At 49.8% G+C, this 16,490-nt stretch overlaps 1 protein-coding gene across 1 annotated transcript; it reads left to right on the top strand.

Annotated features, from left to right (window-relative positions):
- The first annotated feature begins 4,825 nt into the window (after positions 1-4,825).
- On the top strand, positions 4,826-6,519 carry LOC123116921 (protein kinase PINOID-like). Its single transcript, XM_044537790.1, has one exon. The coding sequence runs from the start codon at positions 4,913-4,915 to the stop codon at positions 6,290-6,292; it is 1,380 nt and encodes a 459-aa protein (XP_044393725.1). The 5' UTR covers positions 4,826-4,912; the 3' UTR covers positions 6,293-6,519.
- Positions 6,520-16,490: the final 9,971 nt, after the last annotated feature.

Raw genomic sequence — 16,490 nt, 5'->3', positions numbered from 1 at the left:
GCGGTCAAAAAAAGAAGTGAGAGATCCAAAGTTTGATATGCGCCACGAAATCGGATGACACCTAGTAGTAGTAGAACTGATTAACGACTTTGCAAAAGGGAAAGGGGTCGATAGTAGTGCTCTAAAAGAGAGATGTCTCCGGTGTTCATGCGTGTCGCGCTACCTATAGCTGCCAGTTCAGTCTCTACTTAGGAGTAGATCATATGAATCTCTCGTGTCTTTGGCAAGAAGCAACTTCGCTGGAGAGAAAAGTATGTACATCGTCTTGGGTCGTTGGCGTTGCTTTGGTTGGTGTGGCTGCGGTTGGCGTTTGGGCAGACAAACTGCAGTCATGGAGTGTACTGATGCCGTTTTTAAAACGGTGGTGCCCTTAATGGTGTAGGGCTTTGGCCGTAGGGTAGGGTGTCGAGCTGGACTGCCTCTGCAAAGGTTGGCGAACTGATCACTGATCACATGATCATAAAATATCATCACTCCAGTAGTACGTAGTTCCCTCGAGCTAAATACTCCCTAGCTGGATCGAGTAGCTCTTATCCCTTCACCTCACACTGGTTTTTTATTTCCTCCAGTGGAGAACAGACAAAAGTTGTCTCAGCTGTGCCCCGTATATTTTCTTCCACAGGAAGAGGTCTCATCATCTTCTAATTAGCGGTGCAAAGTTGGCCACCCTTTGGGATTCATTCGCCGTTTCTTGGAGCCGATGATCTCGTGCAAGTTGGCGCGCAGCAGATCTCGATCGCAACTTGACGGGTGCAGTATATGAGATAGATGTGGCCAGTCACTCGTGAGACAAGACTCACTGGGCACGGAATATGACTCGGTCGGTCAGCAGAACAAAACTATGAGCTCAACGCGACAGCGACTGCACGGGGACCGCGCACTTGAGACGGGCGGGCGCATCCCTTTCGCGACGAGCGCGGGATGCGTCCTGTCCCCGGCGCCGCCCGCGGCCTGCCATCGTGCTCGCCATCGGCGCACAGTCCGTGCGCGCGCGCGTGCATACGTCGCCATGGACGCGCACAGACCACAGAGATGGACATATACTCACGCCTGGGTGCGTGCGCGCGAGCGCATCGCCGGCTGGGCTGGGCGGTCGACAGGCGGAACCGATGCCCTGTCCCGCTGCCGCGGCCTGCCCCGGCAGGCAGCGGTGGCCGCTGCGCGGCGCACAGCGCAGATCCTTTTATTCCCCGGTCGAGAAGAGAACGCTGTTGCGGGATTCCGCCGGTGCGTGGGCGTCAAACTGTACGTATGGCTACTACGTTGGCCCGTTTGCATGCATGGATGGGACGGACTAGGTGCCCCGACAGACAGCCCGCCCTGTTGATCGATCGATCGACCGATGTGATCTGTTTGGCCAGGAGCCCGGCCGGGGCGGGGATACGATGCTTGCTGGATGGGCATATATCTCCTCGTCGATCGCGTGGCTGTGGCAGCGCCTTACGTTATCTTGTTTGTAGCGTGCGTGTGTGATCACGTTTTGTTCAGACTTTGGCCTTTTGTTGGGATCCAGTGTCTCTCTCTACTGTAGTGCTGTTGAACTTCATGGATGCGTGGCCTGCCGTGCCGACAATTAGACGGTGAAGAAGGCGATGAGGGAGAGAGAAAGTTAATTAGGGCATGTACAATGGTTCTATCTTAGCAATGACACGTAGGATAAACGATGAGGTGGAGGAGAGAGAAATCATAAGAAAAGGCTTGTCTTCTCTTATTTAAGAGAAGACAAGAGATGATCTCTTAGCACAATTTGTCTCACCATGTTTCTAGGAATAGCTAGTTATTGAAGATAAGGCTTAGAGATGACCCATTGTACACACAATTTTTTGTCATTTCTAAATTACATGCAGGACTTAAGATAAGACTATCTTATCAACCATTGTACATGCCCTTACGGCATATTGCCTTGTCCCGAATTGCGACTTTGAGCCTAGACAAAAAGGGGAATTACGACTAATTTGTGCCTCTAAAGGAAAGGGAATTATGACTACTTTTCTTCTCAACAGCCGGCTGCCCGGCTGAAGCATCCCTTTTTCGGTGAATTGAGCGGTCAAATTGACCAACATGGAAGAAAATTCCAGTACCATTTTGCAAGATCTTTTCGACTTTTAGATCCATCGATAGGGTGTATCGGCTAAACGAGTAAATGAAAGGGGAAACATGAGATGGTTTACCCAGGTTTAGTCCCCAGGTGTGAGGTAAACCCTGCTTTCTGCTCGTGTTGTATTGATTAATGTGTAGGGGTGTAATGATGATGATCAAGGGATTGAGAGTAATCTCTAAGTTCTCCTCCCTATCAACTAGCCCTACCCGGCTTATAGGGGTTTAGGTTTTACATGATCGTAGTCGGTTAGGATTGCGAAGGAGTCATCCTGGACGCCGGCTTCCTTGTTGTGTACTCCAAGTCCATCGGGTCCTTCTTTGTATTGGGCCCACATGCTGGGACACCACGCCTAGGGCATAAACTGACCCAGTGTGCCATGGGCCGCCCTACTCAGGGTCGGCTTCTGGTATGATGAGGCTATGGTCAGGGCTGGAGTTTATATAGCGGACAGATGAAAATGGGCCGCGGCGGCGTGGTTAATGGTGGGCGGCAGATGGACAGACAAGTGGCACCGGAGTAGGTTCCTCAGCAATCGCATATCATTAATGTATGTACGGCGAAGGACTAACAAGGTACTGCAAACTAGTAGTCATGATACATTACAAATCACTATCCTGCATTAATGTGGAATTTATCTTCATTATATGTTTTTCTTGGTTGTCAATTCTTTCGGTTGCCGATGTATAATGTGTGTCATTTGGGTTGGAATGCCACACAATACACATATGTGGCTATACGTAGGTATGCCCTTGTCCAACAATGAATTGTATCTCTGCTTCCAAACCTTACTTAATAACTACGGAAGCACCATTTCCGTGGTCATACACTATGTTCTACTCTCTTTATTCCAAAATAATTGTAGTTCTATGTGTGTGATCAAGTTTATAGAAAAATATGTAAATATCTGCAATAGCAAATTATTGTCATTAGATTCTTTGTAAAATAGTAGTTTTGCACTATATGTATTTGATATTGTAGATCTTAGCAGTTTTTTTATAGGCACAGTCAAATTTTAAAAGTTCAACTTAAATTCAGTTTAGAACCTCAAGTAATTTATAACAGATCGCTCCCTTTCCATAACCCTATCCGCCACCAAGTCTCTCCCACGTAGTTCTCTCCACCCCACCCCCACCCCCCCTTCATCCAACGGTTCGGCAGCGGCTAATCGATTTAAATTTTTTTACTGGTCATTTTATGTTTTGTTGTCTTTCCGTTGCACTGTCTATTGTTTTGTTTTTTTGATAATATTGAGTTCTAAGATGCCCTTTAAGCGTCTTTCGTTTTACGTTTGTAAGACTTTGTCGTGCGTCTCTCTGAGTCGATCCAACATTGGCCTCGGCGAATAGCGAGGCTTGCAATGGAAAAAGCCGTCGTTTTCTCGCCGGACGGCTTTGATTGCGTTGCCATCCGCGGCAACCCACAACAGTGAGAGGCCGGCCGGGCTGCGGTTGCACGCTTGGTGAGAGTTCGTTAGTGTGGCCATACATATATACTTTCGCTTTAAGTAAAGAGCAAGGAGAAGGACCATTGCCTCGAACCAAGCCGTCTTGATTTCCCCCTGCAGCAAAAAGATGAAAGCGCTAGCTGATGTATTCAGCCTGAAGCCAAGATGGCTAATCACTTTGATTTGACTAAGCAAAGTCATTTCGTTTCAGTTGCGACGGTTGTGGAGTAAAAAGGACTCCTGTGAGAACTTTGTCGTGAACAGTGACTTTGTACACCATGCATGTCGCATGGATGGGTGTGGCTACTGAGATCTAACGAAGTCTCAGGCAAGTGACATAACATGGATGAGTGTGGCTGGGTCAGTCGTTGGATTCATATTTATACATAGTTTGCAGTGATATTATGTTTTGTTACATGTATTAACATTTTGTTAGTTAAATCTAAAATTTAGCATAAAATGCGAAGGGGGTGAATAAACCATGACGAGGGTAGTAAGAAAGAAAAAATAAAAACTGATTTTTTTGACAGATCTTAATGTAAGATATGTAAGATTTGAGGAGTATAACATCGACTGAGACTTAGCAAGCCTGTTTCAAGATAAGATGGGAATAAATCTCAAGCTAGGCACTTGCTCCCTCTGTAAACAAATAGGCACAGTAACTAAACGTAAGTCGCCTATAAATAGAATTTGGGTCAGTCGATTTTCGTAGAAAGGAGGCACCCTCGACTCGCCGGAGAAGCTAACCCCTGATCTATCTTATGTGTTTTGGGGGGTGGGGGTGCAGTTCGCCGAAAAATGGATCATGCCTGGGGTTAGAGGGATGGCGGCGGGGGGACGACGGTGGGCAACGGTTGAGGGGAGGGCGAGGCGACGAGGCAGGCATGGTAACGCCGCCAACCGCGTGTGGAGGCAGTAGGCGATTAGGTTGGCAGTAGATCAGGCGGTTCGAGGTTGAAGAAGATGAACAATAACTATTTCGGGAACCAAATTTGATTTTCAGGCGATTATTTAGAGTACTGTATACTACTACAATATATGTTGGAGTGAAAATTGGGTGAATTTCAAGCAAAAATATGATCAGGCAGGCAGTAATTAAAGCTAGTGAGCACGACGAACCTTCGGTGTTTAGGATACCAAGCGTGAGTTTGTCATGCAACGTGGCAAGGCCACGTGGCCAACCATCCGAAAACCTGGCCTCTCCATGCTGCTCAGCTTGAGCTCACTCTCATTCGCCTATAAAACCACACCTGCAACCACCTTCTCCGAACGCGCAAACCTCCATTAGAAAAACCAAAACCTCAGAGATCTCATCTATCCAGCCAGCCAGCCAGCCAACGCGAGCAGCCGCGCGCGCGCGCTATATAATGGCCGCTACCATCACCGCAGCGTCTTCGTCGACACCACCCAAACCTCCCAACGCCGCCATGCTGCAGCCCGCGCCGCACCTCCCCGACATGGCCGACGCCGCGGCGGCGCCCAACTCCAGCTCCAGCGTCAGCTCCGCGAGCAGCAGCAGCACGGCTGGCCGCTCGTCCGCCTTCTCCGTCGACTCGGCCGCCGCCACGCCCACCTCGTCCCCGCCGCGCCCGCACCGCGCGGGCGACGTCGCGTGGGCGCCCATCCGTGCCGCCCTGGCGCCGGTCGGCCCGCGGGACTTCACCCTCGTCCGCCGCGTCGGCGCGGGCGACATCGGCACCGTCTACCTCTGCCGCCTCGAGGCCGAGGGCGACCAGTCGTGCGCCTACGCCATGAAGGTGGTGGACCGCCGCGCGCTCGCCAAGAAGGGCAAGCTCGGCCGCGCTGCCGCCGAGAAGCGGGTCCTGCGGCGGCTCGACCACCCGTTCCTGCCCACCATGTTCGCCGACTTCGACGCCGGAACGGACTACTCCTGCATCGTCATGGAGTTCTGCCCCGGCGGGGACCTCCACTCCCTCCGCCACCGCATGCCCGGCCGCCGCTTCCCGCTCGCATCCGCCCGGTTCTACGCCGCCGAGGTGCTCCTCGCGCTGGAGTACCTGCACATGATGGGCATCGTGTACCGCGACCTCAAGCCGGAGAACGTGCTCATCCGCGGCGACGGCCACATCATGCTCACCGACTTCGACCTGTCGCTCGAGTCCACGGCGTCGCCGGCGCTCGAGGAGGCATGCAACTTGACAGGCGAAGACGACGGCGGCGCAAGGCCGATCCCGGCCTGCTTCCCCGAGGTGCACCTCCTCCGGCTGATGAAGTGGAGGCGGCGCGCGGCGCCGCGGCCGCGGCCGCGGTTCGTGGCGGAGCCGGTGGACGCGCGGTCGAGCTCGTTCGTGGGGACGCACGAGTACGTGGCGCCGGAGGTGGCGAGCGGCGGCGGGCACGGCGCGTCGGTGGACTGGTGGGCTTACGGCGTGTTCCTGTACGAGCTGCTGTACGGGCGGACCCCGTTCGTGGGCGCCACCAACGAGGCCACGCTCCGCAACATCGTGCGCGCCCCGCTGGAGTGCCCGCCGCTCGGCGCCGGGACGCCGCACGCGGAGGCGGCGGCGGCGCGGGACCTGATCGCGCGGCTCCTGGACAAGGACCCGCGGGCGCGGCTGGGGTCGCGGCGCGGCGCCGCGGACGTGAAGGCGCACCCGTTCTTCAAGGGCCTCAACTTCGCGCTGCTTCGGTCGTCGTCCCCGCCCGTCGTGCCGCCGCCGGCAGCGCTGCACCAGCAGCGCGGCAAGGCGTCGCCGGACGTGCACCAGCTGTTCGAGCAGTTCTGAGTCGTCGCTCGCCGGAGCAGTAACTAATCCTTGGGCCGGCGCTCGAGCATCCTTGGGAAAGCATTTTTCTGTTGCGCGCGCGTCATGCATCGAGGCGCGAATTAACCAGCTAGCCAGCTAGTAGTAGAATCCTGTTGAGTGTTGACTAATTACCCCACCGCTGTACAAGTGCAACACGTATTTCTGTTGATTAGTAGTACCAGTATATATTGGTTAATTTAAGTATACATGTCGGCATGGCCGGTCGATCAAACCACCTGAAGACTGATCAGATCCAGCTCTTAACTTGCTTAGCTAGCACACGATCTTTGAAATTGCATCGAGGGTCGCGTGATTAGCTGGTGCTGAACGCGTCTTATCGATCGGACGGTAAACAAGTGGGGCTTCTGTGGAGTTCTAAATATAAAATGAAATTTGAATTATTTCTTAAGGGTCCAGAGGTACTATATACGTGCGTCTTCGTAGGTACACACTGGCGCTGATGATGGTTTAGCGATCTCAGTTGAGCTGTCACTAGGATGGAGGCGGCGGCCTGTCTTCGGTTTGCCCATGGCCATCATCTCAGGACGTTTTGTATAGTTGCATCCGTTGGTAAGTTGCAAACGTAGCCAGGTGGGAAGACACCCAACCACCCAACACAAGCTCACCCACAACTAGAGGTGGACAAAAGGCTGGTATAGGGTTACACGTTAGTCCACTGAAAACAAATTAGGTTAGTTTTAATTTTTTTTTTTTGCACTTTCCGGACTACAAGGAATGGTCAGATGGTCTTCTTCTATCTTCCGCCTAACACTGTTCTCGATCTTCCTCAAACCGCCCACGGCCGTCGGCCGAACCGTTCGCTTCCGTTGCCCGCGGACGGCGGCGCTCCCGCGATCGTCGTGCCGCCCTGCCCTCCCCTTGACCCCCATCCATCGTCGGGCTTGCCCCCCCCCCCCCCCCCCCCGAGCATCGCTCTATACCGGCGAACCGTCCAAATTCCCCGGCAAACCTGCACCCCAACCCGAACCGTCAACCTTCGGACTCGCCTCGTCTGCCGTTGCCGACTGCGGCTCGTTCCTGGCCGAGGCCTTGCCGGCGTACTTGGGCCTCATTTTGCTCGCCTCGGCGCCACCGTTGTTGACGACCTCGGTGCTTCGTGGGTGCTGCTTCCTTCCCAAACTAATTGACTAACCCAAATCAAATTCAGGCGAGTGACGTCCAGCTAAACTATTTTTACTCTTTGGATGAATTGGTGATTGATAATTTTACTGCATGACCCTATTAGCACAATTTAATTTGAAAGAAGTTAGTACTAAGTTGTTACAGTGCCCGACTTAATTCACCGCTTCAAAATTGGAGCAGAATTTCTGTCCTCTTAAAAAAACATAAATCATTATTAATTGAAAAAACAGTTACATCCTAAAATCATTCATTTATCAAAGAAAATCTAACCAACCTAGCAAGCTCGTGCATAATCTTATTGGCTTACAATGCTCCATACTAGCGAGAGGAAAATCACAAGCAATATAATAACAATCGTCAACAACAATCGCCGACGCTCGTTGGTGACCGAGCATATATGATGACTCTGCTAGAGTTGTTCTTACAATTTTTTTTGTCTATCACGTAAAAAGATTAAACTATATTTGGCTTACTCCAAGAAATGAAAAGGAGAAATCATGTTGTGAATAATAACTGTAAGGGCATATTTATTCCCTAGTGGTTTTGGTGATTGATGACAATGCTTTTGCGGTCTAATCGTGTGTGTTAAGTTCTTTCAGAGAATCATCCATTGGCACGAGACGATTTCCTCCCCTCGGTGTTTTTATTCAAGATGGTGTAGCTCCTGCGTTTCGTTGCTGGTGGACTAGTTTCGTAGGACTCACCGTACTATTAAGAGGGGATCCGCTTTGGCAAGACTAGGGTGGAATCAACACGTACACATCCTTATCACACCCGTCGTCTTCTTGTCGCATCTTTGGAGCTGCACTTCTCTTCCGTACCTGATTCGCCTTGTGCCAGCGGTAGTACCGCGATCTACAGCGGTAGTACCGCCGAAGCCTCCTAGTGGTAGTACCGCTCCATCGAGCGGTAGTACCGCTCTCAGCGGTAGTACCGCTCCGTAGAGCGGTAGTACCGCTCGCGGGTTTCGGCTGTAATATCACGGTAGTACCGCGCCTACTTCCGCCTCGATTCGAGACGATGTTTTCTCGTGTCGGGTTTTGCGGTACTAGTAGCGGCAGTAGAAGCGGTAGTACCGCTCCGAGCGGTAGTACCGCTCATCTCCCGCGGTAGTACCGCTCTGGGGCCAGTGGCCTGACTCCCTCTTCAGCGCGGTAGTACCGCTAGGAAGGGAGCGGTAGTACCGCTCTCAGCGGTAGTACCGCCCTTCCCTAGCGGTAGTACCGCCCTGTGCGGGGCTGCTCAGTGGGGTAACGGTTGGATGTGTTCCCCCACTATAAAAGGGGTCTTCTTCTTCCTAGTTGACCTACCTCTTTCCCCCAAAGCTCCATTGTTGCTCAAAGCTCCATTTTCGCCCGATCTTTCTCCCTAGCCAATCAAACTTGTTGATTTGCTCGGGATTGGTTGAGAAGGCCCAGATCTACACTTCCACCAAGAGAAATTTGATTCCCCCCACTTATCCCTTGCGGATCTTGTTACTCTTGGGTGTTGAGCACCCTAGACGGTTGAGGTCACCTCGAAGCCATACTCCATTGTGGTGAAGCTTCGTGGTGTTGTTGTTGTTGTTGGGAGCCTCCGATTGTTGTGGAGATTGCCCCAACCTTGCTTGTAAAGGTTCGGTCGCCGCCTTCAAGGGCACCAATAGTGGAATCACGGCATCTCGCATTGTGTGAGGGCGTGAGGAGAATACGGTGGCCCTAGTGGCTTCTTGGGGAGCATTGTGCCTCCACACCGCTCCAACGGAGACGTACTTCCCTTTAAAAGGAAGGAACTCCGGTAACACATCCTCGTCTCCACCGGCTCCACTCTTGGTTATCTCGTGCCTTTACTTTTGCAAATCTACTTGTTTACATCCTTTGCTTGCTTGTGTGCTAGTTGTCATTGCATCATATAGGTTGCTCACTTAGTTGCACATCTAGACAACCTATTTTGTTGCAAAGTTTAATTTGGTAAAGAAAAGCTTAAAAATTGTTAGTTGCCTATTCACCCCCTCTAGTCAACCATATCGATCCTTTCAATTGGTATCAGAGCCTCGTCTCTTTATTAAGGACTTTGCCGTCCGAAGAGTATGGTTGACACCAACGATGGTGCGGAGGAACACTCCGGTGTGAATCCCATCTCATGTTCGGCCGAAGGGGAACCTCGGTCTCACGTGAGGAATTCAATGTGGCTTTAGACACATTGAAAACCTCCATGACGGCCGAGGTTAAAAGCATGTTTACTGAATTTCTAGAGGGACTTAAACTATCTACCTCGCCTATGAAAGTGGGTGATCCCACTAACAAGGTGACGGATGCTAACTCCGATAAGGGGGAAGCTAACAATGAAAAGAGTCCTTCTACTAGTGGTAGAAATGGCACCGGCATCTTTGCCCATGTGGAACCTCCTATCTATAAAGGACCGATTCCCTCCACTCATTTAAATCATGCCGGTCCTCCTCGTAAATATGTAAAAAAATGAAGATTTTGATTCTTGGGTTTATCGCTTCAAGCGACATTTAAAACATGTGAACACTAACCTTTGGAGAATCATTGAAGAAGGTTTCTATCCTCATGACCCAAGCAACTTCACCCCTCGAGAAGAAGTGGACAATCAATTCAATGAGAGTGCTCTCTTCATCATCCAAGATGCTATCCTTCCCGAAGATCTTCCTCATCTTCGACCTCATGTCATGGCTAAAGACGCATGGAGGTGTGTCGAGCGTATGTACAGAGGAAGTGCTAGCATTCAACGCTCCAACTATGAAGTGGTGCAAGATGAAGCCGGTGAGTTTGCAATGAAAGAGGATGAAGAACCTCGTGAGCTCTTTCGAAGAGTGACCAAACTTGCGGTCGCACTCCGAGATCATGGGAGTAAGGACACGGATGACAACTGGATCAAGCGCAAGTTCCTCAAGGCCATGATGCCTACAACAAGGCCATGTCCTCAGTCATCCGCCAAAGACCGGACTTCCACTCCATGACCTCTAGTGAAGTGTTGGATGAGTTTATTGCAATGAACATCTTGGATAAGACCGCCGACAATGCGGTGCTTCGTTCCCAAAGGGCTAAGAAGCCCAACCTTGCTCTGAAGGCCAAGGTTATTGTGGAAGAAGAGGAAGAAGTGGAAGATGAGGAAAGCAACCCCGAAGACACCAAATTTGATTATCATGAGCACATGGCCCTTGCTTCAAGACAATTTTGGAACAAGAAGAGTTCAAGACCCAACTTCAACAAGAACAACTCCAGTGGCGTCAAGGGCAAGAACGAGTTAGAACTTGCTTCAATTGTGGCAATGTGAGCCATTTCGTTGCGGATTGTCCTTACGAGAAGCGGGAAGACAATGGTGGCAAGTTCATCCGAAAGACAAAGCCAAGTCCTTCCCCAACAAGAACAACTTCGCCAAAAGACTCCCACTCGTGGGTTGGTGGTTCAAGAAGAATACCAAGAGGATGACGATGATGATGAAAATGAAGAAGCAATGGCCATGGCATTCGTTGCCATTGCCACTACTCCCCGGGTGTCTCTCTTTGATTCACCCAACGAAAACATCACCGCCAAATGCCTCATGGCTAAAGCTTCAAACAAGGTAACCCCAACATTAAAACCACCATCATTCCTAATCCCTCCGTGGAGGATTGCATTGATGAACATGTGGGTCTAATGAAGAAGTAAATGAGTTTGAGTCTTTTATGAGTAAGCTCAAGGGCAAGTCCAAGAAGCACTTTGTTGCTCTCTTGGAACAACTTGGTGAGGCCAATGACATGATCGAGGCTCACGAAGAAACCATCTCTAAGATGGAAGGTCATAGTCGTGATTATGCCGATGAGATATCGGATCTCTCTAATGCTCTTGAAGAAGAGCGTGTGCATCGTTTGACTCTTGAGGAGTCACACAATGATGACCATGCTAAGTTAAAGAAAGATCTTGATCATGCTCTTGTCATGTCTCGTGTGCTAACTTCCGAGAAGGCTAAACTTGGGGTTGATCATGCTAGACTCAAAGAGGAGTTTGAGATACTTGACAAGGCCCACAAGGTCTTGAAGGGTACTCATGCTAGCCTCAAAGAGTCTCATGCTCAACTCCAAGTTAAGCTAATCAAGGAAAAGGCCACCTTTCCTCATATGGTATTAATTGATAATGCATGTGCTACTAACCCATGTTGTGAGCATGTGCATCTTGTGGAGGAAAATGCCAAGCTGAAGGATCAACTTGAGAAAGGCCTTGTGTCTTGCATTCAAGGTGAGAAAAACCTCAACGACCTTTTGAGCAATCAAAAGGAAGTTGTGGCCAAGGAAGGAATTGGGTTTGCACCCAAGTCCAAGAGCAAGAAGAAGAAGAACAACAAGACAAATCGTCCTCCTCCTCTCAAACAAACGTTTGTGAAAGAGGGAGAGGGTGCTCCTGAGAAGAAGAAGGAGAAAGTGAAGGGAGTTGATGTCCAAAAGGGCAAAAGCATTTCCTCAAACAAAGCCGGCGACTTTAACCCGTCATATGTGTTGTGCCGTGCTAGTGATGGACATGTTTATGCTCGATTTGTTGGTTCTTCTTATGAGTACATTGAATGGTCTATTTGGGTTCCCAAGACCCTTGTTACTAACATCAAAGGACCCATTACTAAATGGGTACCTAAAACCAAGCATTGATCTCGTGTAGGTGTTTGCTTCCGGTGGGGGATCATGGTTGCTCGATAGTGGAGCAACAAATCATATGACCGGAAGCAAGGACTTGGTGGTGGACGTGCAAGAGATTCCATCTATGCCCACCAATGTCGAGTGGGGTGATGCATCACATTCTAAGGTATTGGGTCTCGGCAAGGTTGTCATTTCTCATGATCTAACGATCGAGAAAGTCATGCTTGTTGAGTCCCTTGCATACAATTTGCTTTCCGTTCGTCAACTTGCACTCATGGGCTTTGCTACATTCTTTGACATTGATACCGTGGCCCTCTTGTGGAGCAAGACTCTTAAAGTAGCCTTTGTTGGGCATGTCGAGAACGGTCTTTATGTGATTAACTTTTCGGAGCGACCCACTAAGACCGCGACATGCCTAATGGCTAAAGTTGACGTGGGATGGCTTTGGCATCACCGTTTAGCCCACGTCAATATGAGATCTTTGCAAAGTCTTCTCAAGGGGGACCATGTTCGTGGACTAACAAATGTTAGCTTTGCCAAAGATCGTGCTTGCAGTGCTTGTATCGAAGGAAAGCTTCATGAAAAGGCTCACCCTCCTTCAACCATCATCTACTCGAAGAGACCCTTGGAGCTCCTTCACATGGATCTCTTTGGGCCTCCATCTTTTGATAGTCTTGGAGGAAGAAAGTATTGCTTGGTGATTGTGGATGATTATTCAAGATACACTGGGGTATACTTCTTCAAGAGGAAGAGTGAGACTCAACAAACCGTCATCAACTTTGCAAATGAAGCTCAACGTCAACATGATGCAAAGATCTTGACAATAAGAAGTGACAACGGCACCGAGTTCAAGAACTACACCTTGGATGAGTTTCTTAGTGATGAGGGGATCAAGCATCAATATTCTGCACCATATACCCCTCAACAAAATGGTGTTGCGGAGAGGAAGAACCGGACGTTGATGGATGCGGCAAGGACCATGATGGCGGAGTTCAAGTCTCCGTACAACTTTTGGGCCGAAGCCATCAACACCGCTTGTCATGCATCCAATCGGCTCTATCTTCGCAAAGGCTTGAACAAGACTCCTTATGAGATACTCACCGGCAACAAGCCCAACCTCAAGTACTTCCGGGTGTTTGATTGTAAGTGTTTCATTCTCAAGAAAGGTGTTCGTTTGTCTAAATTTGAGGCTAGAGCTCATGAGGGCATATTTGTTGGTTATGCTACAGACTCTCATGCTTACCGTGTCCTCAACAAGTCCACCGGACTCATTGAGGAGACGTGTAACGTGGAGTTTGACGAAAATAACGGCTCCCAAGTGGAGAAAAGTGGTACTTGTGATGTAGGTGATGAAATTCCTCCCCAAGCCATAAGAAGAATGGGTGTATTGGTCAAATTCTACCCATTGAGGAACCCCTTGTGGCCGAAGGAGAAGGACAATGCTCTACTCAAGAAGAGCCATCACCTCATCAAGACCCACACACTTCCGAAGAACAAAGTGAAGGCCCTCAACCTCGTGAACAAGACCGAGGGCAAGATCAACTTCAAGATGGTAGTGAACCTCTGAATGATGCTCAAGGTCAAGTTCTCTCCCTCGAGCAAGTTCAAGATCAAGAGCAAGCTCAAGATCAAGAACAAGCTCAAGATGGCGCTCAAAATGATCAGGTCAACCCTCCTCCTTCCACATCCGAGGAGGAATTAGAGCGTTGTGCCGCGAAGATAGCTTCCAAGCTCACCACTCAAGGCCATCTCATGGAAAACGTGGTTGGAAGTCTAAGAAAGGGGGTAAGCACTCGTAGACAATTAGCAAACTGTTGTGAACATCACGCGTTTGTCTCTTGTGTTGAACCCCAAAAGGTCTATGAGGCGCTCGAAGACTCGGATTGGCTCAATGCCATGCATGAAGAACTCAACAACTTCGAGTACAACAAAGTGTGGAGATTGGTGCCAAGGCCATCGGGGAACCACAACGTCATTGGAACCAAGTGGATCTTCAACAACAAGCAAGATGCTCATGGGAACATCATTCGCAACAAGGCGAGATTGGTAGCACAAGGCTACTCCCAAGTCAAGGGTATCGACTACGGTGAAACCTTTGCTCCCGTTGCTCGTCTTGAATCCATTCGTTTGTTGATTGCATATGCTTCCCATCACAACTTTAAGTTGCAACAAATGGATGTGAAAAGTGCTTTTCTTAATGGTCCCATTAATGAGTTGGTCTATGTCAAGCAACCCCCCGGGTTCGAGGACCCCTACTTTCCGGATCATGTGTATCAACTTGATAAGGCACTCTATGGCCTTAAACAAGCCCCACGTGCGTGGTATGATCACCTTACCGAGTTGCTACAAGATCGTGGATTTGAAGTAGGACAAATCGACCCCACTCTTTTTACTAAGAAGGTTAACGGGGAGTTGTTTGTATGCCAACTATATGTTGATGATATTATCTTTGGTTCTCCTAACAAAGCTTTCAATGAAGAATTTGCCGCTCTCATGACCTCCAAGTTTAAGATGTCCTCGATGGGAGAGTTGAAGTTCTTCCTTGGTTTCGACATCAAACAAAGAAGAGAAGGAACCTTCATCAACCAAGCCAAATACACTCAAGACATGCTTAAAAGATTCAAGCTAAGTGATGTCAAGCCGGCCACTACACCAATGCCTACCAAATGCCAACTTGACATCGATCCCAATGGTAAAGCCGTGGATCAGAAGGTATATCGCTCCATGATTGGCTCCTTGCTTTACCTTTGTGCATCTAGACCGGATATCATGTTGAGTGTGGGGATGTGTGCACGTATCACTTTGTGGCGGTCAAGCGAATCTTTCGATATTTGGCTCATACCCCAAACTTTGGCTTATGGTACCCAAGAGGAGCAAACTTCAAGCTTGAAGGTTTCACTGATTCTGATTGGGCGGGAGACAAAGTGGATAGGAAGTCCACTTCCGGAGGGTGCCAGTTTCTTGGTTGCTCTTTGGTAAGTTGGTCTTCCAAGAAGCAAAGTTGTGTGTCTCTCTCGTTCACCGGAGCGGAGTATGTGGCGGCCGGTAGTTATTGTGCTCAACTCCTATGGATGAGGCAAACTTTAAAGGAGTACGGGGTCATTTGTGACAAAGTGCCTCTTTGGTGTGACAATGAAAGTGCCATCAAGATTTCTCTCAACCCGGTGCAACACTTCAAGACGAAGCACATTGAGATTCGGTATCACTTCATCCGTGATCACATCAGGCGAGGGGAGATCGAGCTCAAGTATGTCAACACTCATGATAACCTTGCAGATATTTTCACGAAGCCCTTGGATGAAGCAAGATTTCGCGAGTTAAGGCATGAGCTAAATATCATTTATTTGAGCAATGTGACTTGAACCCGTGCACCCCCCACCACACCCAACTTGTTGTCTAGTTTAGGTGTAGGCATGGACATAGGGGGAGTGTTGTTCTCTCAATGAACTCTCCCTCCCCCCATTATGCATTAAAACAATCAACTCTTTCACATTAGCCATTTTTGATGGTACTTGTGCTTTAAAGACGAGTTTTGGTCATGGGCCCAAGGATAATTCTTCGCGGTGCCATACCAATTGACTCAAACATAGGTGGCTCCGGCCACCGCCCTCTCTTGAGAGAGGCCAGAGCTCGCTCTTTTTGTTGCTTTGAAGGAGTGAGTTCCGGTTCGTTGTTTCGTGTGTGTCATCTTGTTGGTCTGTTTGTTCCTTGTCTTTGCCTTCCCGCTCTTCCCATTTGTTTGTTTTAAGCCTAGAAGCAGTTTTCGGTTGCTGGCGGTACTACCGCCGCTGGCGAGCGGTACTACCGCTCCAAGCGGTACTACCGCCGTCCAGCGCGGTACTACCGCTGAGAGGCGCGGGTGGGGGTTATATCGGGGGCAGGGGGAGTTTCTTCTCCCCCATACCCATTCGCACGCCCCCTTGCCTGTTCCTCTCTCTCTCCAGCAACCGGCGGCGCGGGAGGGCTCCGACGGATCTCTCTCTCCGGGCCATCCCTCTCCATTCCCTTCGGTGGAGTCGATCCCCACCTTGTCCTCTTGCCATGGATGCCGGTATTGCCCCCGCTCTCTTGTTCCTTTTGTCTAGGTTTTCAATCTAGCATCTAGGGGCAGTAGCAGTTGCATCTTCAGATTTTTGACCAAATCTAGGCTTGAGTAGGGTGGAGAATGCTTCTAGGCAGTTTGGATTGATGTTTGGTTGGAGTATTTTTGAATTTGGTAGGACGGTAGTGCCGGATCTGACGACGGTAGTAGGAAACTGCTGTTTCCCCGCCCCGAGCGGTACTACCGCCCTTCCAGGGCGGTACTACCGCTTGGAGCGGTACTACCGCTCCCTGTGGTCCGGTACTACCGCTCATGGCGGTACTACCGCTATCTGGTCGCGGTACTACCGCTCTCTACCAACTTCCACTCTACTTCTACCT

The sequence above is a fragment of the Triticum aestivum genome, chromosome 5B (genome assembly GCF_018294505.1).
Source record: "Triticum aestivum cultivar Chinese Spring chromosome 5B, IWGSC CS RefSeq v2.1, whole genome shotgun sequence".
In the NCBI taxonomy this organism is placed as follows: domain Eukaryota; kingdom Viridiplantae; phylum Streptophyta; class Magnoliopsida; order Poales; family Poaceae; genus Triticum; species Triticum aestivum.
Note: the sequence above shows the minus strand (reverse complement) of the source record. Positions and strands in the feature narration are given on the sequence as shown.